The sequence below is a fragment of the Echeneis naucrates genome, chromosome 5 (assembly GCF_900963305.1).
Source record: "Echeneis naucrates chromosome 5, fEcheNa1.1, whole genome shotgun sequence".
Classification (NCBI taxonomy): Eukaryota; Metazoa; Chordata; class Actinopteri; order Carangiformes; family Echeneidae; genus Echeneis; species Echeneis naucrates.
In genome coordinates, this window is record NC_042515.1 from 21,044,409 (window position 1) to 21,063,886 (window position 19,478).

The window sequence follows — 19,478 nt, forward strand, 5'->3', positions numbered from 1 at the left end:
CAAAAAGAACAAAATGAAAATAACAATAAATAAAAATGTGTAAAATAAAAAGAAAAACAGGTAATAGTTTCAGAAGATTGGCATTGAGAAAGGCCAAGTGCCTCAGCTTTGAGGGGTTGCTTCTGTTCCTTCTGTCTGCAATTATTTGCTTTTTAGAAGATTCGCTTAGAGAGGGTGGATAAACAGTCTCCGTGCCATCACATGTGCAAGGCGTCGGTAGACTGAAGCCTTGGTCACCCATTCTGCCTTTGCTTGATCAATGAAACTGAAATGCATCAAAATTTTACTTCATTTCCTGCCACTCATTTTCAATTCCCACTTGTTTCCAGCATCTCTGTGTGCTGTGTGTAGCCCCCATCCCCTCCTCCTCCTGCTCAGTGCTCATGTAGCTGACCAATCACATGTGGCTTGAACAGAAAAAAAAATGAAGCGAGTCCGAGCCAGGCAGGATCCAGTTCCCGTCGTTCATTTCAAAGAGTGGGCTCTTACAGCCGTATCGTTCGCGACCGACACATCACTAGTGTCAACTGACGCTGGACAGAGGACAGAGCTAAACCGTTCAGCAGCGCTTCCGCTTCTGGTGGAAATCTGGGGAAACAGTATGCTCAGAATGCAGATCTTACAAGTGTTATAAAAAGTATGATCATAAATCCAAAGGGGTGATTTAGCTATGATTCATCAATAAGATCAACTGCATTTGCGGGAGGTGTGCTTGAGCCAATCCCCACAAACGTTCCGGGCGAGGGCGGGGTACATCCTGAACAGGTTGCCAGTCCACACAGACAAACAGACGAACAACCACTCACGCTCGCATTCAGACCTACAGACAATTTAGAGTCACTGGTTAACCCAAACATCTCTTTGGAAGGTGGGACATCATGTAAACTCCACATGGGAAGGCCCCAGGCCCAGGAACCAAGCCCACGATCTTCTTATTGTGTGCTAACCACTGCGCTGTGCTGCAACTGTTTTACCATGCTAAAACATTTGCTATTAATGTTGAACTACAATTTCTCAAAAATTCCTCATGAGAGCCCTAAAAAGCTGGAAGAATCTTGTGTTAGTTACCTTTAACAACTAAACTGCAACAGCAGACACATTTTGTCAGATATATAGTTGTTGTGTAAGTTGTCTATTTAATTTAATTTAACAATTTAGTTATTTCTATGGCAATAACAAGTATGGTGAAACTGAACGTGTTAGTAAATTGTTCACAGACATTTTATGTGTTTTCCAAGATATGATCTCATCATGCTTTTTGAAGTACACAGTGACAAAAGAATTATTTACAATCAACCAAAAATACAACCTTTTCCTAACAGCAACTGAAGTGCTTCTGTTAACAGCAGACAGGACTGTGGATGTGAACCCTAGTGTTTAGTGTGACAGTCATGTGCTTTGTTGGCCCCCATCCACCCCAACCAACTTCATGGCCTCTGCGGCTAGTAATTTTGTGTTCTTCAAACTGTATTACTGTTGAAGAAACAGTTCCCAGGGAAATGTAGTTTGTCACCTCTACATCTGAATTATTTTCCTAAAAACGACTAAATCCTTGCACCCTGTCACTAAGTCCATCTCCATTCTAATTTATGGGTTCAAGAACTAACGGTGAGCAAGGATATGAGGTGAGATATATCATAATGAATGCTACATTTGGAGCATGCAATTTATCCTACAAGGAGGGATTTGTGGGGGATGAGCACGCTTTTACATTACCAGAGACTTCACAGAAAAGTGTTTCTCCTCAAGGCACAAACTGCTTGCCTGTGATTGTTGAGGAAAAATGTTTTAATTGCAACTGACTGTACAGCTGTCAGAATTATATAATTGTTTGGCCAAATGAAAATAGTAATAAATAATTCCCACCTAATGGTTTGTTTTATGTGTTCACAAATGGTTTAAATGACACCTTTGCAAGTATTAGTGGCAGAAGTAAGGAGTGTTGTTAAGTGGCTGTAAGTAACAAAACAAACAAACAATTAAAACTCATGATGAACTTAAAACTTAAAAATCTTTACTGATGTATTTGACATAACAACAAAACTGGTAGCAAACTGGTTGCTAGCGTTTGCTTCGCAAACATGATATTCAAACTGGTAAACAAACAAACATAATAAGAAATGTTTCTAATCCAATCTGATTGATAAAACAGGCTGAATATGATTTTTTGATAATCTCAAAATCAGATGCATAAAGAGTGTGTGAAGGTTAACCCTATCCTGGAAGTCCCTTTTTAACCAAGTATAAAAGTTGCCTTATAAAAAAATTGTTCATGAATGCTATCAACTGCTATTTTAAGACGAAAAAAAAACTAAACAACGAAAAAAAAAAACCCTACATATTGTTATAAACTTTTAGTGGAAGTGATGCAGCGTTGATGTGGTCAGGTTAGGGGTCGCAGGTGTTAGAACTGGAGGAGACACTCAGCTCGTCACACCATTTTTCATGAGCTCTCAGCAGGATTTCATAAGATGTATTATTAAAGATTTCTGAAAAAAAAAAAAGTAGAGAACATGCATTAAGAATAATGTACATACATTATGTGAACTTGTTAGAGCAATCTCATTCAGAAGTTCAGTGGTCTTTAATTTGGCAATAAGGTTTAATCCAAAAATACTCTTTATTAATCATAACAAAGATTTCTCTCCTTTTTTTGTTTGTGATCACTTGAGCCATGGTCATTACAAATGGCGGCTTGTCCTTAGGGTGCACATGGGAATGTCAGAGGTTTTCTGGTAAGGACAATTTCGTACCTGCTCGTCCAAGACCAATGGGCAGAGGCATCCTGGCCAAACCACCGGAGTGCTTCAGCCGGTCCTGCAGAGACTTCTGAATAAGCTCCATGGTACATGCCTTATGCCAGATGGGCAGCTCAAGAGCCACCATGCAGGCAATGATCCTTTGCTTCTCTTCTTTTGTTAATAGACCACTCTCTTGAGACACGTAAGTCATGTATGACATATCAATGCTCACTGCTTCACCATGCAGCAGAGTTGGGAGAACTTTCTGTATGGAAAAGCAAAGCGTGGCAATGTCAGGACGTTGCTTTTGGTCTGTAAATATAATACCAATGTATGCGTCAGTATTTAGAGAGGGATTACGTACCATCTCTAACGCTGGACTAATTAGGTGTCCAAAGTCCACAAGTCTGTTAAGATCATCCTCCCAGAGGTTTGGAGCAAGCTCCTCAAGCATGGTTGTGATGGCTATATGAGTAGTTTGTGATGCAGCCTGTGTGTGGTTGCAACCATAAACACTATTATCAGCCTGGAATTTAGTGTCCAACAGCATATGGCCGTGCTTCTCAAGGAGCTCAAAGAGGCCTGTGTGCTTCATCAAAGCCATCTGCAAAATACACAGAAAATTTTAATGAGCAGCTCATATTAGAGACTCTGCAGGTTGAAACATGCCTTTAACAACTACTGCAGGATTTCTTATAAAGAGTAAGGGCCACACAATGAACTCGATCTCTATGCCACACAAATGTCTTCATTAAATACAATTAGGTTGATATGGTTATAATAATTCCACTGCAGTAGTGTTTTTCAAACAGTCATGGATAGAGTGAAGAACATATACTGTTTCTTTCACATGGGAATCAAACACTATTTGTCTGTATCACAGTCCATTCACCCATGCGTCACTCTGGCATGATGTTATCAATGATATTATTGTACATCTCCCATTGCTCCTGTCATACTTAACACCCTATCGTGTCTAAAGACATAGCGTAACTATGGAAACAATATGCTTTTTCACATCAGTCTCAATAATTCTTATTGATCATTATATAATAAAATCTCTGTAATAAAGACAATATATAGATGCATGGTATTAGCAGGTGAAGGCAAAATGAGAACAATATTTTTAGTTCCCCAGGTTGCACCAGTGTTAGGATAACAACGCCACATCTGGGGGTTGATTGTACCTTTAGCATCTCTGCCAGACCGTTGGAGATGTGTCGTCGAGGAACGGTTTTTATGAAGGATAGATCTAGAAAGGCAGCAACAGGTGGGATGTAGGCACCGAGCTTGTTCTTGCAGTTTGCAAAGTTAACCCCTGTCTTTGCCCCCACACTAGCGTCAATGTAGGAAAGCAGAGTAGTTGGGACTCTGATGTAGGGAGTGCGTCGCCTGTAGAGTGAGGCAGCCAGGCCGACTATATCCAGGCACACCCCTCCACCAAAGGCGATGATGGGCTCTCTGCGGCGGTCGAGGGAGAAGTTGTTGACCTCCTCTAGGATCTTTAAGGCCATGTCCATGGATTTGTTCTCCTCTGTGGTGGGCAGGGACAAGATCTTGTATAAGACATTGTTGGCTTCAAAGTACTCAGTTATCTTGGTGCCGTAGATTTTGTAGACTTCCTGGTCAACAACCACAAAGCGTTTGAGTGGTTTGCTTGATTTTTTTATGTCCTCCAACTGCTGTGGGTCCGTGATGTGGCCCAGCAGGAGCATGTCATTGCAGGGGTCTAGCAAGTTCTGAGTCTCGGTGACCGTGTAAGTAAAGACGATTGGGCTGACCACAGTCCAGCTGGTGCCTTTCTCTGTGATGCTTTCATAGCTGCCCCAAAAACACATGAAATAATTATTATCATCTGTCAGTGCTTTCAGTCAGAAGGCAAACAGTGTAGAAATTGTTTAATGTGCCTATCTGTCTATACATGACATGTTTTGCATTAGCATAAATATGGAAGCAAAGTAAAGGTTTCTGATATATCTTTCCCTTTGACCACAGAGAAAAGAAAATTGACTGAAGAGGTCAAAACTGCGGCAGCAGTTGATAAATACAGAGGATTTTTTTTTTAAGACTAACTAGTTTTAGCTTCTGCTCTTCATCAGCATCAGCTTAACAGTTCTTCTGTATACTCCAAAGGTTATTGGACACTTTTCACTATTTTAAACAGAACACTAATCCTACAATCAAATCAATGACAGGAGGAAACCCATTCGCAAAAGTTAACAAAGAAAATATCCAAGATGCATTTGAATCTGGTCACATTTAAGAGTGATTATGCATATCGTTTGTGCAGCTGACATCACCATGCTCCTTGTCTCTTCAGCATTAGTTTATCAAATTCCCTTTAGTCACACCTTCAAGTCTAAGTATCAAGTACCACATTTGACTCTTAGAAATTAAACGTCAGCATCTCCAAAACTGCTTTTTCCTGTTTTGTCTAGATTTTGTATCTGCAAGTTAATATCTCAGCTCACTCTTCAGACAGGAACAGAATTGATTGAGCATAGACTATATGTCAAAAACTGATAGGATTGTGTTCAGTATCTTTTTTCTCAACATTGAGGTCTTTTTCAAGGTTTCGTTTGTTTGGAATATGAAGGTTAAAAAACAATTTCTTCCTGTGCTTTCACACATTCTTGTTTTCTTTTCATTACAGAACTATTACCTTGTCAGCATAATTGTCAGTCTAACAATGTGCCTGAGGAAGTTTACCTTCAACCCATTTACATTTTTGCTACAAAATGGTATTCAACAAATGCAAAGACCCCATTTGAGGCATGTCATGACAGGCACTGGTATAAGTTCAGTTTAAAGAAACTGACTGTCCCTTTTCGATTTGTGTTCTAATAGTATTCCAGTGCCTCTGTGCCCTTTGTTCCAAAAGTAATCTTGCATGAAAAGAGCAGGAGAGGACTGTGACTGGGAAAACTGCAAAAAAAATTACAACAACAACAACAATAATAATAATAATAGCGTAATAAAAAGTATAATAAGGGAAAAAAACATATAAAACATTCATGCATATATTTTTTTTTGCTACATCAAATTATTTGTATCCACTAAATTCTATGCCTTGAACCTTTTGTGTAATCAGCAAATGGTAACATACAACTGGATGAAATAGCAGCAACATTTTTCTCAATGGATGTAATTGTGTCTAATCATATATAGGTATTTGTGTGTGTATATATATAGTTATATATCATGTGTGATATATAGCTATACATAAGAGGAGGAGAAAATCTCACCTTCTGCATAACTTTTTTTTTTTTTTTTAAGATGATGTAAGCAGCAAGGGTCTACTCACATTTTTGCAGCTGAGACAGTGTCAATGGTGTCCTTATTGATTTTTTTTCCCAGCTTGCGCTTCCATGTACCTTTGATCCGTACTAAACTAAACTCAGCTCTCTTTCTTTTGGCATTGTTGCCCTCCATATGAATCTTCCCCATTCTTGCTGTGAAAAGCAGGTTACAAAAGCGCACAGAGCTGGCCAGGATTTTTATGACACTCTCATTGAAGAAGCGTCGCGTATTGTATTTAGAGGGTGCCCCTAAACCGAGGGAGGAGCATTAACTCAGTGTGGGATTCACATGTCATTACATGTGTCACCTACATTATACAATTTTTGTGTAACTCAGGTATCGCCTGTTTGGCTAGGGAAAAAAAAAAGTCGCTTTCATTCACAGGCTTGATCAGCATTACCTAACTATACGAAATTCAACAAAAAAGATTCATGTGTTATGAAAGAGAAGGAGAGGGACGTTTTTCTCATTTAAATTATATCATTTCAGTTATTACTGTAAAGAAATAGTATGTAATAATGATGATGTAATGTAATCACATCATTAAAATAAAAATGAATCATTGTTATTTTTTCTTCCGTCATCATGTATGTCAGTTTACTTGGTTTCATTTACTATGACCAATGCAGTTTTGCCAGGACATGTCTTTTTAAGATCGCTAAACATATTTCTTTCAAATTAGTAGAGTTAGGCTTGACACACAATCATGCCTTTGGTTAATCATTTTTAAAATAAGAAGGTGTGTTTTTGCATCATATCCCTCATATTATGAGTTCTTCTTCTCAAAACAATGTGGCAAAACAAGGAATAAAGGAATTAAAAGCATCCGATAAGGGGAACAAGGTCATCAATTTTAAGATTTCATTATCCCTTTCTTTCCCACACATCCCCCCTTCTACTTAGTCTAGCCATTAGATAAAAGAGATATGTGCAGAATTGCGTTTTTAAAGACGTTTCTGGCTGTCTGGCTTTATTAGATAGGACAACTTTAAAAGTTCCAACAAATGGGGGAGAAAGAAATGACATGGCTGGAACCAAACCAGTGTTACCAGACACCAGAGTGTGCACGTGCTCTACACACTATTCCCCCGTTGCCCACTGTGACTTTCAAGAGGGCATAAATAATGTCATAGACCTTAGACAACAGTTGACAAAACAGGTGGACAATTGCATGCATTATGACTCTTTATCAAATGTTCCTTGAACAAAGAGTCCTCTCTGACCCAGTACAGTGAAGATGTAGAGCGAGGCCACCAGATGTTTTATGTCACCTTTAACACCCATTTTTCTCACCTCCCCCAGTGTGTGGAATGTTCTAGATGGCTTCCAGCTAAAACTGCAACTGCAACTACTTTTTACAACATCACACACATGAATGTGTGTGTGAGATGCTAAAAAGTGTCAAACACACAAATCTGTGGTGCATGTGTGTCCTTCAGGAAAAGAGATCAAAGATGGTGTTAAATGTGCCTTTATATGGCCTAATGGCAATATTCATTCATTCCTCATCAACCACTTATCCTTTTCCGGGTCACAGGGGTGCTGGAGCCAATCCCAGCTCACTCTGGGTGAGGGCGGGGTCACCCTGGACAGGTCACCAGTCCATCACAGGGCCAACACACAGAGACAGACAGAGACCAACAACCACTCACACTCAGACAGACAGACAATTTAGAGTCACCGGTTAACCCAAACATGATGTGTTTGGACGGTGGGAGGAAACTGGAGCACCCATGCAGGCACAAGGGGAACTCCACACAGAAAGGCCCCAACCGAACCAGAGACCGTCTTGTTGTGGGGCAACAGCGCTTATCAATATACTGCCATGCCCCCCTAATGGCCATATGTCTTCTTAAAATGTTTTCATCAGTTGGAATTTATTTCAATTGTCTTTACGTTTTATTTGAAGTTTCTGAGTTATTCTTATTGCATTTTGATTTCCTCTCTAAAGGTGATGTGCAAACAGGTTACTACATTTTAGGGTAACAGGCTACCAATAACTTACAGCTGACTTTTTGAGAGCCAGTATGAAGATTTTAGTTTATATTTCTAATATTTATACCCTTCAGCCCCACTGTGGCCCACAGTTATAAATAGCCTGAGCCCTTTCAGTAATTATAGTCGGTGGACACTGAACGGACTGAACATGTGGCTCAAAATATTGCAGTTGCGAAGTTCACGAGCGAACAGAATCCAGAATGGCTCTTTCACTCAAATGATGGTAACCGAATCGCAATTGCAAGTCGTTTTTTTTTTTTTTTTTTTGCTGCATGTGCCACAAAGGTTTCTTTAGGTGTTGCATGAATAACATATGTTAAAGTTGCTTTACACAAACATTTTATAATGTAATGTAGACGTTATCTCACTGTCAGAGCAGAGGGATGTGTAATGTTTAGCCTACTATGAATACAAATCTCACACAAGCATGCCAAATGTAGTCATAATCAACCTTTAAGAATAAATCAAACTCAGGTATCCCACCAATTGGTGGAATGTTTAGGTTTGAAGGATTTTGATCCAAATCTTATCCAACACTCTCCCAGTGTTTATTTACCATATAAAATTAGTTACCCCCTGGCTGGCCCCTTAAAAATGAACCAATATCAAAATGAGTCTTTTGCACGGCTCTTTGAAAGGAACGGCTCAAAGATTCACTTGCATTTTCCTTAAGAGTTGAATCGGTTCACGACACCACCCGTCCACGCCCTGCCTGCGTGCGCGCGTGCGTGCGTGTCACCTGACACGTGCCAAGTGCTGTTGAATAATAGGATTTTGCCGGTTGTGTAAGGCGCCAGTCACTCCCCTCACTCAACTATTTGCATAGTTGCTGTGATATAACCGAAACTCCTCCAACGCGACTCCAAGTGTGTCCGCCGAGGCCGACGGCTGCCGGAGACTGTCACGCCCACAAACGCGCGCCATGGCCGCCAATGCAGGTAAGGCTGCCGGTGTCGGGAGAACGCGTGCATGAACTGTGTGTGCTTCACCTCACCGACTAACAATGCAGAAACGGTACAAAACTCAACGTGCGCGAAACAAAATGTCCCTCCGCATAAAAAACGTGTGACTAACAGCAGCCGGCTTTTCTGAATGGAGTTATTTTTAACTGCTTAGTTTTGGACGCTCAGATTCAGCAGAGTGGTTCCCTGAATGGGTCAGAAGATAGAATCTGAGAGGTCTTTCAATCTTTTGGGAAACGAAACAACTTCTTGGCCCTCACTAATCTTTGGCTTTCAAAAGTAACTTCTGTAAGATATTGTTGTTCTATAAACAAACATAACATATACTTTACAGAACACATTGTCTATGTAGCCATGTTTGGACATGAACCTCTTACAGTGATTACATCTGTCCAGGACAAAGTCATCAGCGTTGATATATATGATTATAGATCAAATAGAGTTACATGTGGCAATTGCATATTTATGACTTAAAGGATTGAATCATAAATTTCCTCATGGTCCTTTTCTGGTATGGGTGGTTGGGGTGAGAGTGTGACACGTAGAACTACCCCCTCCTTTTTGAAAGTGAATATTCACACACACACACACACACACACACACACATACATACACACACGCACACACAGAGCTACTGTTGTTAGAGCACATTTTACAGTTGTTTTGTTTTGGGGTTTTTTTTTTTTTTGATCCAGACAACTTTATATGTATCTATATGTGAGCAGTACTGCAAAGGCTTAAAAAACCGAAATGTTGCTTATGTTGTGTTGCTTATGAATTATTCCAGCTTTTTTTGTGTTGTGTTGTTGTATTGTATTTTGTGACCCTGAAGGGCACCAGCGTTGAGACTGGTAACTTCTTTACCTAAACACTTGCTTGACCCCTTCACAGCCAGTTTCTTTAAAGCAAATTCGAAGCCTACCTTTTTAGCCTGGCTTCTAATTACCTTTTTTTTTTTTTTTTTCATCCATCTGTTTATTTCTTGATATATTTTGAAGTGTCTCCTAAATTGATGTATTCTGACTATTTTATTTTTTAATTATTTTTACTAAAAAAAACTATCATATCTCTGGTTTTTTATATTTTATTCTCTTCAAATCAATTTCTTTCATTCTTTTTTTCCGCAGCTAACTTTCAGAGACAGCCCTTTTAAGGCCTTATTTTAGTGGCCATTACATTATTTGCTGACCTAACCAAGAAAAAAAATACCTGACAATTACTTAACTAAAAGTACTGGCTCTTTTTTAAAATACTGGATGTCTTTCTGCCAGTTCCTGACACTCCAGTGGAGGTCATTGTGGAACTCCTCACCAAAGCCAGAGAAATAGCAGCATCCAGCGATACTGTCCCAGAGGAGTTGAAAGCTCACCTGCAGAAAGCTCTGGACATCAGCAGGGGCCTGGATGACTACCTGGCGAAAATGACGACACAGGAAAGTGAACCTCTGGCTGAACTCTATAAGTATGTCTGAGCTTTGAATACATAATCATCCCAAAAGTTCCACGAGTAATCAATATAAATGCATATGTGACCCTTGCTAATGTCTTTATTTACAGAAAAACTGTTTCTCACGACTGGGATCAAGTGCACAGGGATGGTCACACTATGTTCCGGCTTCCCAAGGAGTGCATCACTGGACATGTTGAAGGTTAAACATTCGTACATGACTGCTCGTTGCTGTAATGGCAGATTTCCATAAGATAACATGGTTTCTGGTGTGTTTTTTTTGCAGGCCAGACCCTGAAGATGCTGGTGCGCATGAGTCAAGCCAAGAAGGTACTCGAGATAGGGATGTTCACTGGTTATGGTGCTCTGTCCATGGCTGAGGGGCTTCCTGAAGATGGTTGCTTAGTTGCTTGTGAGTTAGAGCCATACCTCAAAGATTTTGCTCAGCCCATTTTTGACAAGTCCCCACATGGCAAGAAGATCACTGTCAAAACTGGATCTGCTATGGACACGTTAAAAGTAAGAGAGGAAAAAACCAAACACTTCTAAAGACGATTTAACAACTTTTTCTTTGATTAAGAAGATTAAGAGTCCCATTTGCAAATTAATAACATACTCATGCAGCCCTTTTCACCCCAGCATTTTCAATTGTGCTATGTATTGCGTAATCAGAGGGGGGTGAATAAGTTCAGGACTTTGGTTTTCTAATAGTCATCTGCTCCTTCCAGGAATTGGCTGCTGCAGGTGAGCAGTTTGACATGGTCTTCATCGACGCTGACAAGACAAATTACATCAACTACTACAAGTTTATCATGGACAACAATCTACTAAAACTCAGGGGAGTCATATGTGTAGATAACTCGCTCTTCAAAGCCAAGGTTTATCTTAAAGACACCGCAGACAGCAATGGATTGGCACTCCGTGAATTCAACCAGTTTGTCTCTAGTGATCCACGTGTGGAGCAGGTGAGTTTAAATCCATTACATTTCAACGTGAGTCTTTACATGTACTCTGGTTTTGTCTAAACAATATCTATCTTGTTTAAAGGTCATCATCCCCCTCAGAGATGGTATCAGCATGATCTGCAGGGTCTCTGTGTCCTCTGAGTGCTCAAGGACACAGGTAATGTTTAGATAACCCCTGTGTTCACCTGGTGCTAGACATGGACTCATGCAGTTGTCATCATACCTCCTCTGTTCAATTTGTCTCTGTAATGGCATCATTCTGACTTATTGCCTAGTTACCCTATTTCTGTTTGACAGGGTAAAATAACAGATGATGAGGTTTTCCGTGGAGTCCAGGGGCGTCCAATACTTGATCGGATGCGTCTCGATGGAAAGGTGGCTTACGTGACGGGTGCTGGTCAGGGTATAGGTCGAGCATTCGCACATGCCCTGGGGGAGGCTGGTGCAAAGGTGGCTGTGGTTGACCTGGACAAGAATAAAGCTGAAACAGTGGCTGAAGAGCTCTCACTCAAAGGTATGGCACGTACACATAGGTGTCGTAGTGATGTGCAGATCGCAATTCAACCACAGGCACTGCAGTTGATCTGTAGCTCAGGCGGACGAGTTGTGGGTGGCTGAAATAAGGTGATATATAATTTATTAGGGAAATATTAATACCTTTCTCTAAAATGTTTTAAACTTCTGTTTGTGTTCAGGTAGAAGAAGTGACATTCAAAATTTTTGCTGTAAAGTTAATGTCCTGAGAGGAGCTTTTTGGGGGAATTTAAGCCTTAAGAAACTTTACTTTAAATTTACTCTTCAAATACAGTATGTTACTATATCACACATAATTTTCCACTGAGTGCTCGTGTGTGATCAGGACCAGGTCTCTAAATGAGTGAAACTAGTTTGTTCGAGAGGGTGGAAGGTGGTAATTTACACCTACATGTTGATTGGGATGAAATCACAGTTAACCTGTACATCACTTATGTTTTCACTTTAATTTCATCTGAGCTTTCCAGTATAATATTTGAAATTAAGTGTAATTTGAGGTGTCAACAAAAAGGAAAATTCAGGGTTGCAACCAAAAAGAAACTGTAATTGCCATATTGTGTGCAGGGAAGCTAGTTAAATATCCACCTCCCAACACACCGTAGCCTTTCCTCCCCACTGCTGTTCTGGTTTTACTATGACTGATTGATTAAATGGTATCCCAAAAACATGAGAAAACAATGTTTCAACCCAAGAGTCTAAAAGAAAAAAACAATCATATCACAGTAATGTCAAAAAGAGCAAAAGCAGCAAATTCTCAGACTTCTCAGGTTATGAACAACAATTGTTTGTTGTGTTGGCTTGAGGATTTACTTAGAAGTTACAACTATATATCAAAATAATTGTCCTGGTGAGTCTGTACTGGCAAATCGAAACATATCAAAGGTATGTCACGTAGATAAGTTAACCTGTCATAGATCAAATGGTTTTCATTAGAAGGCTATTTAGATGGAGCGATAACTTGAGAGACAGTCACCAAATGAAAATAACATTTAGTACTGAGGCTAAAAGAGATATATCCACGAAGAATCAGAGGATTTTGTCGAGACCGGTGAAACATGCCGGTCTGCAGCTTCAAGCGTATCAAATGTCTCAGCACAGAGGCCCTATCATGTGGGAAAGCAGCACATCTTGTACTTTTTACAGGAATATCTTCAAACGGTTGCCATTTAAGCCTTTAGCTGTCATTCCAATCAGGTTTGGGTTTCTGACCAGCAGGTGGCAGCATTGTAAAGGGAAAGCTGCTGTTTGGTCAAACAAGCTCCATCAAACTTCAGCTTGTGAGATTTTTCCTCTCGACTTTTATTCTTACTGAATCAGACGTAATGCACACAAAAAAGAAATGCAAAATGCAATTCAACAACAGTTTTTACATTTGATTGCTTCAATAGTTTTTTTTTTATTTTTTTTTTATTATGGTATTTTTTTATGTACATCTAATTAAAAAAATTACCGCTTTAAATGCAGAATGTTGAAAATTCATATCATGCTTTATTATAGGTAAAGTATACATGCATAATATTAATGCACATGTTATTTGTTACACAGGTATTAATGCCCTCTCAATCACAGCTGACATCAGCAAATCAGACGATGTTCAGAGAATGGTTGACAACATTGTCTCTAAATGGGGAACAGTCCACATCGCCTGTAACAATGCCGGCATCAACATGAACTCAGCTAGTGAAGAGACCAGTCTAGAGGAGTGGGACCAAACCTTTAACGTTAACCTAAGGGGGACTTTCATGTGCTGCCAGGTTTGTACCACTGGATGCTAAAGACATGGCATAGTTGTGCATGTGTCTTATCCAAATTACTGTAGTGCAATGTAAAATTTACAGACTGACAGAAATGCATTCATTAAATATAGAAATTTCATTTGCGGTGACGAGTTTATTAGTTTTTCTATTAATCTCTTCACTGTAACAATTAAACACTAAGTAAAAAGAATAGATTTTTTTTTTCCACGAGATCTACAGGTTTCTAGAAAGAGAAACACAAAGGAACACAAATGTAATATAGTATTAGAAAAATGTCAGGCACCAAACGATGACATACTTGGCTGTATGAAAGACGTAAATCGGATGGCACTGTCTTCTTAATCTTCAAGAGGGTGAAATGATTGAACGTGTGTGACCAAAAACAGAATCGCACACTTAATAATAAATGTGCGATGAAGATGTTTCTTCATAGATCTCCTGTATGTATCTCCTGTAATGGCAAAGTGGGTGAAACACACACACACACATTTCGGGGAAAAATAATTAGCAAATTTTCTACTTTTGCAGTATTGTCCTATGAAAAGCATGCATCTCCAAAGCATAATTTTTTGACAAGCCTGTTTTGCTGCTGACATTTCTTCAGTTGCACTAATGGGAGTTTTAAAAATAGCTTCACAAGTAGATTTTTCTCACCATCTTTCTTGCCCTAATATCTATTAGCTATATATTTGTCTGAAATATTTACATGCAACAAGCTGTTATTAAACAAATGGCTGTGAATAAATGCTTCAAAGACAGAATTTCATACATTGAGCTTCAACGATGTTAACTTTGCTAAAGGAATTTAAAATTTTGAATTTGTTCCAGCAACAAATATTTGGATTATTTGGAGTGGCCTGGAGTTTTGCAAGTGAAAATATGGTGAAAAGGCAAAATAGATTCTTGATCAGAGTGTATCTGTCAAGACTGGTTGGCGTATGACCTAATTACTGATGGCCCAGGCAGCTTTAGCTGCTCTGTAGTTCTGTCTGGTGTATACGTGCTCCACCAGACATGATGTGAGGCTTTAAAATCTGTTAACATACACCAAATGTTGTCTAACCACTATGTCAACCTCCAAGGATAAACTACATGTTTTTGTGTTACTCTGGCTTTTGCGTAGCATATCAGTGCCATAATAAGGTGTTTAATGTGACTCTTCCCTCTGAATCCTTGCCTTAGGCAGCAGGTCGAGTGATGTTGAAGCAAGGATACGGCAAGATTATCAACACAGCCTCCATGGCCAGTCTAATAGGTGAGTGATGATTCTATTCCCCCACTCTCTCTCTCTGGAGCCCCTCCATGTCTGCTTTTAATCTCTCCATTTGGCGTGGAGAGTTCGGCTGAGAGGAGGAGGAGGATGAGGAGCAGGGGGAGGAAGTACAGAGTTAAATACATTTGTGGTGTACAGCTGTGTGTGGGAGTGTACATTGCATTAAATAGTTTTTATCATCAGACAGAAAGTCGTCATATCTGGCTTTAGATCATTGCATTTGTGAAGCGGAGACAACAATGTAATCAGCTGTAAGTGCTTCTTACAGTTTTCCTTCTGTAAGAAAATTTAATGTGAACCTGCACATTTAAAATGGGATTAGACAGCTTTTCTCTGTACAACTTTTACCCCAGTTAAACTGTTCTATACAGATGCATCCACCCCCACATACAGTAAGCACAGCAGGAAATCCAAAGTGTTGTGATTGCGTCTCGCTGAGGCAGTTTTGCATCATAATAAACATCCCCTCTCTGTGGAGCTGTCTGGAGGATGTGGAAGGCAACCTGAGGTCCAACTTGTGAAGGGAGGGTTCCTGTGCAACGGCAAAACCTCAGCCTGTGCCAGCGGCCTTGTTTGAACAGCGGAAGACACTTTCAGAGTCTAGTGAGAGCCCAGTAAAAGCCTTGTAATTCGCAGCGCTGGTGTAATATTCCTCCTCCAACAGGTTCCTCCAGAGGAACAGCAACACTTCATCAGCAGTATAGTCAAATCGCCAGTAAACCGCTGTGCCATATGGGCCCCGGTCCCGACTGCAGGGGCAATCTGTAAAACAGGAGCATGCTGGTAAATAGAGGCCGGCATAAAAAAAATGATCAATTACTCACATTACGTACAGTCCTTCAGGAATTTACTTTATTGGTCTGGACATCTGTTGTAATATTGTCATAATGTGTAATCAGATGGGACCTGTTCAAGCCAAGTGGAAGCCCAAAAAAGCAGCAGTAAATGTCCAATTAAAATGCACGATGACAGCTTTTTGTCCATCTGCTGAATATTGTGTGTGTGTTTGTGTGTGTTCCAACTTACACACACACACACACACTTTTTTTTTTTTTTTTTTTTTTTTTTTTCTCTGAATGACACCCAGACATGAAATGTCTTAAGTTGGTATGGTCAGACTGCTTGATGACCTTACTGAGGGATTTGCCACTCTCTAACACACATGCACACACCTGCAGATATCCGCTGCATGGCAACGTACATTAGCAGTGTTATGGGAAAGGAGTGCATCATTTGAACTCCTTATCTGCTTGGAAGAATTTAAAACTTAAAGGCGTGCCTGATAAAGAGCGTGTTTTCTTCCACTTGAAATGGGCAATAAGTAGCAGGGTGAACGTTAAAGAGGGCTTTGGAGAATGCTCTCCTTCTGCCTCCTTTTTCCTTCTCTTGGGATTACTGCTCTTTAAGACGGCGAAAACATCAATGCAGGTTTATTTAAAGGATGAAGGCATTTTCTGAATGGTATTTGGGGGCCGTATCATCAGGTCTTGAGTGAGGATTAGTGCTGTTAGGCATTTTGAGCTGTGTTTCCTGTCCTGATAAGTCGGATTTCACCTTCAATCTGCGTGTAAGCCCTGGGCTCTGCTCCTCCTCGCATGCTCCTCTGAGGTCCTAGCCTTATCCAGCCCTGCCCAGCCAAACCTTAACATTTCCTGCTATCCCGCCACACAAGACAAAACCATACAATGAACCACGATGCTGTAGTCTTTCCCTTTACATCTCATGTTTCCAGCACTTTCCACCTATATAGGCCCTGTCTGGCACATTTTCCTCCGTTTTAGTCCAGCTTTGTGTGTGGGATGCTCTGGCCTTTTTCTCCCCAGGATGGGTCCCTGCCTCTCTGCAGCTGGCCAATATTTATCATCCCGGTCTCACACTGAAGCCATTTGGCAGTCAGATCGGCAGGTGATGAGGTTAACTACTAAAGTTGTATGTAACTTGGAGCCTTCCTTGTGATGATTAATCAAGCAGCAGAAAATGAGCCCCTGTCCCGGCATCCCATGCAGTGTGCAGCATCTGTGATGGTCAAGGCAAACAAATGGCTCCCTGCCTTTGTTGCTGAGGACAGAGCATAACTGGACATCATAAGCAATTAATTTTACATGGCTTTATCCGCAGAGTCCCCCAGCAGCTAATGGAAGAGCTTTTATGTGGTTTCCACAAGAAACTGCACTGGCTGCAGTATACAGTAAAATGTATAGGTTGTCAGCCCCCTTTTGAGAGAGGAACTATTGTTATTCTCTTTTTTTTTTTTTTTTTTTTTTCCTGAGTGAGAAATGAAAAATTTTAATGATCACCTGAGAAAACTTCATGACATTATTAATGCAATGAAGACGATTTTGTTTTTATGAATCTGTGTGCTTTTGCCCATAATGGATTTTTCTCCTCTTTGCCCTGCAGTCCCTCATCCCCAGAATCAGCTTTCCTACAACACATCCAAGGCCGGAGTGGTCAAACTCACCCAGACTCTGGGCACCGAATGGATCGACAGAGGAGTGCGCGTTAACTGCATCTCACCGTAAGTGCCATCTGTTCCTGGCCTGCTTGTCTTTTATGGTCCACCTTTTTGAGCGTGGTAAAGGGATTTAGCTGCATGAGGAAGTGGTGATTAGTGTGTTTGCTTTCATATGAAGAGCCCCATTTGAGAATGATGCACTAATTTAAGTCCTCAAACAATGCATCAGTGCTTAATTAGATGACGTCTTGAGGGATAATTCAACCAAACACTTGCTCTAATTGTTCTATTCAATTAGGGAATCAAATTTGTTACCTCACTCCAAGTGTCGCCGCAACAATAGCGCCTTGTTTGTATCTATTTGTCTGTGAAGCTGAGCAGCGGGAAGAAAAAGGAGAACACAGGAAGGGTTGTATGCGTGTGTGTGTGTGTGTGTGTGTGTGTGTGTGTGTGTGTGTGTGTGTCTGTCTGTCTGTTAAGTGGAGCATCCCTTAGCCCCAGCCATCACTGAGCAAATCCATCCGGTGGCACCGGGCGAGCTAGGCCCAGTCACAGCCCCAGAACAAAGCCCTCACACACATCGCGCTCAGCCTTATTTATCGGCAGCTTGTTTGCTAATTTTAATTTGCAAAGAAGCAATTCTCTCTCCCCTCGCTAACCGGGTGTCTCAATGGGCTGCTGATTTCTTTGAAGTGACAGTCGGTAAATATGCATAAAAAAGGGACACAATTAGCGCTCACGAGGTTGACTGGAGCCTGATTCCATTGGCAACTTTAGCCGCAGCGGTGATAAGCTGCATTATCTAGAAAATTGGCTGAGGGAAAACAGTACCTCTGATTGCCAGGAAAGGTTCCAGATAACAGGGCAGCTGAAGAGAAATATAATTGAGGTGGAATATGTTAACCAAGGTGTCACACGCTCCTTGGAAGTGCTAATTTAGCCAAATGCTGGAATTCCATATCAAGGCACTGGGATACATTGAACAATGATTCAGACCTCACGGCTTTTAGTCACTGTCACGTCGATTATGTAGAAAGTCAGAAGTCGTCTCATATTAGCCACAAACCAGCATGTTGACATATTTATTCAAATGTAAACTCTGTGATATTTTACTGGAGGAGGTGGAAGGAACTGCGTTTGTCGTGATAAAGAGCTTTAGGACAACAATGCAGCCACACACACATAACTACAGGCAGCACACCTGTTTTCTCGTGAATTCGACCTCAGCTCTGCAAAGTAGTTCAAGCGTATTTCTATCAGGAGTATGAGGGAGTTGCATAAAATAAGCAGTTAACCAAAGGCTATGAGCAAATTATGCCAGATGTCCCCTCTTACCCGTGGGCTCTTCCTGAGATGTGCCAGTCATCCAAGTGCTACTGGTCCCACAGTAAGTATCAGAGATGCCATGCCATGCCCTTTCTTCAAAGGATAATTGGGTTTATTTTTGTCACCAAAGTGGTGGCTCTGAAACAACACTGTCACTCCTAGCTCTGAACTGTGATGCCTTCTGATTTCATTGTGTGTGTTCCCCCCTCCTTTTCTCTTTTCTCTCACACTTTCTCTGTGTCTTTTTTCAGGGGGATTGTTGACACCCCTCTCATCCACTCAGAGAGTCTGAGGCCTCTGGTGCAGCGCTGGCTGTCAGATATCCCTGCTGGTAGACTGGCTCAAGTGACAGACCTGCAAGCTGCAGTGGTCTACTTGGCATCTGACGCCTCCGACTACATGACAGGGCATAACTTAGTCATAGAGGGTGGGCAAAGTCTATGGTAGAGGGGATAGATGAAGAGATGAAAACTTTTTTTTTTTTTTTTTTTTTTTTTCCCCCCCTCTTTGCTCTCCTGGGATTGGTCTCAGAAATAGGTAGCATTCACACTATCTCCTTTTGAAACATTCACAGCAGTTTGGCCAGCAATAATCAATTTAATGGTGTGGAGAAAAACAATTGTTTCATGTTAAATAATAAAAGCGGAGTAACAGCAGTCAGTATAAATCTGTTGATTTCTTTAGAAACCAGTTCAAAACCTTTCTCATTTTATTGTTACTA

At 40.6% G+C, this 19,478-nt stretch overlaps 2 protein-coding genes across 3 annotated transcripts; one reads left to right on the top strand and one right to left on the bottom strand.

Moving 5' to 3' along the window:
* Positions 1-2,388: 2,388 nt before the first annotated feature.
* eevs (2-epi-5-epi-valiolone synthase) lies at positions 2,389-6,188 on the bottom strand. The gene is made up of 5 exons (XM_029503155.1): positions 6,046-6,188; positions 3,929-4,562; positions 3,106-3,345; positions 2,754-3,006; positions 2,389-2,489 (listed from the first exon to the last, which is right to left on the bottom strand). Exons 1-5 carry the CDS (start codon positions 6,186-6,188, stop codon positions 2,389-2,391), a joined length of 1,371 nt encoding a protein of 456 aa, XP_029359015.1.
* A 2,737-nt stretch (positions 6,189-8,925) lies between these two features.
* LOC115044111 (uncharacterized) lies at positions 8,926-19,204 on the top strand. 2 transcript variants are annotated; one of them, XM_029502957.1, is made up of 11 exons: positions 8,926-8,977; positions 10,273-10,462; positions 10,558-10,649; positions 10,734-10,966; positions 11,176-11,412; positions 11,495-11,569; positions 11,710-11,926; positions 13,492-13,700; positions 14,886-14,958; positions 17,377-17,494; positions 19,009-19,204. In XM_029502957.1, exons 1-11 carry the CDS (start codon positions 8,962-8,964, stop codon positions 19,202-19,204), a joined length of 1,656 nt encoding a protein of 551 aa, XP_029358817.1. In that variant the 5' UTR covers positions 8,926-8,961. The 2 variants fall into 2 exon arrangements, with proteins under 2 accessions (XP_029358817.1, XP_029358818.1); XM_029502958.1 differs by lacking the exon at positions 8,926-8,977 and having other exon boundaries at positions 10,409-10,462; positions 19,041-19,185.
* The last annotated feature ends 274 nt before the right edge of the window (positions 19,205-19,478 follow it).

Bases quoted from the DNA above. Each gene is read 5' to 3' on its own strand.
- LOC115044111 (XM_029502957.1), top strand. The intron at 11,413-11,494 runs GTGAGTTTAAAT...TCTTGTTTAAAG, and splicing joins GTGATCCACGTGTGGAGCAG to GTCATCATCCCCCTCAGAGA. The intron at 11,927-13,491 runs GTATGGCACGTA...TTTGTTACACAG, and splicing joins TGAAGAGCTCTCACTCAAAG to GTATTAATGCCCTCTCAATC.
- eevs (XM_029503155.1), bottom strand. From the start codon at position 6,188: ATGGGGAAGATTCATATGGAGGGCAACAATGCCAAAAGAAAGAGAGCT. The intron at 4,563-6,045 runs GTGAGTAGACCC...TTTTTGGGGCAG, and splicing joins ACTGTCTCAGCTGCAAAAAT to CTATGAAAGCATCACAGAGA. The intron at 3,346-3,928 runs GTACAATCAACC...TGTATTTTGCAG, and splicing joins GTCTGGCAGAGATGCTAAAG to ATGGCTTTGATGAAGCACAC.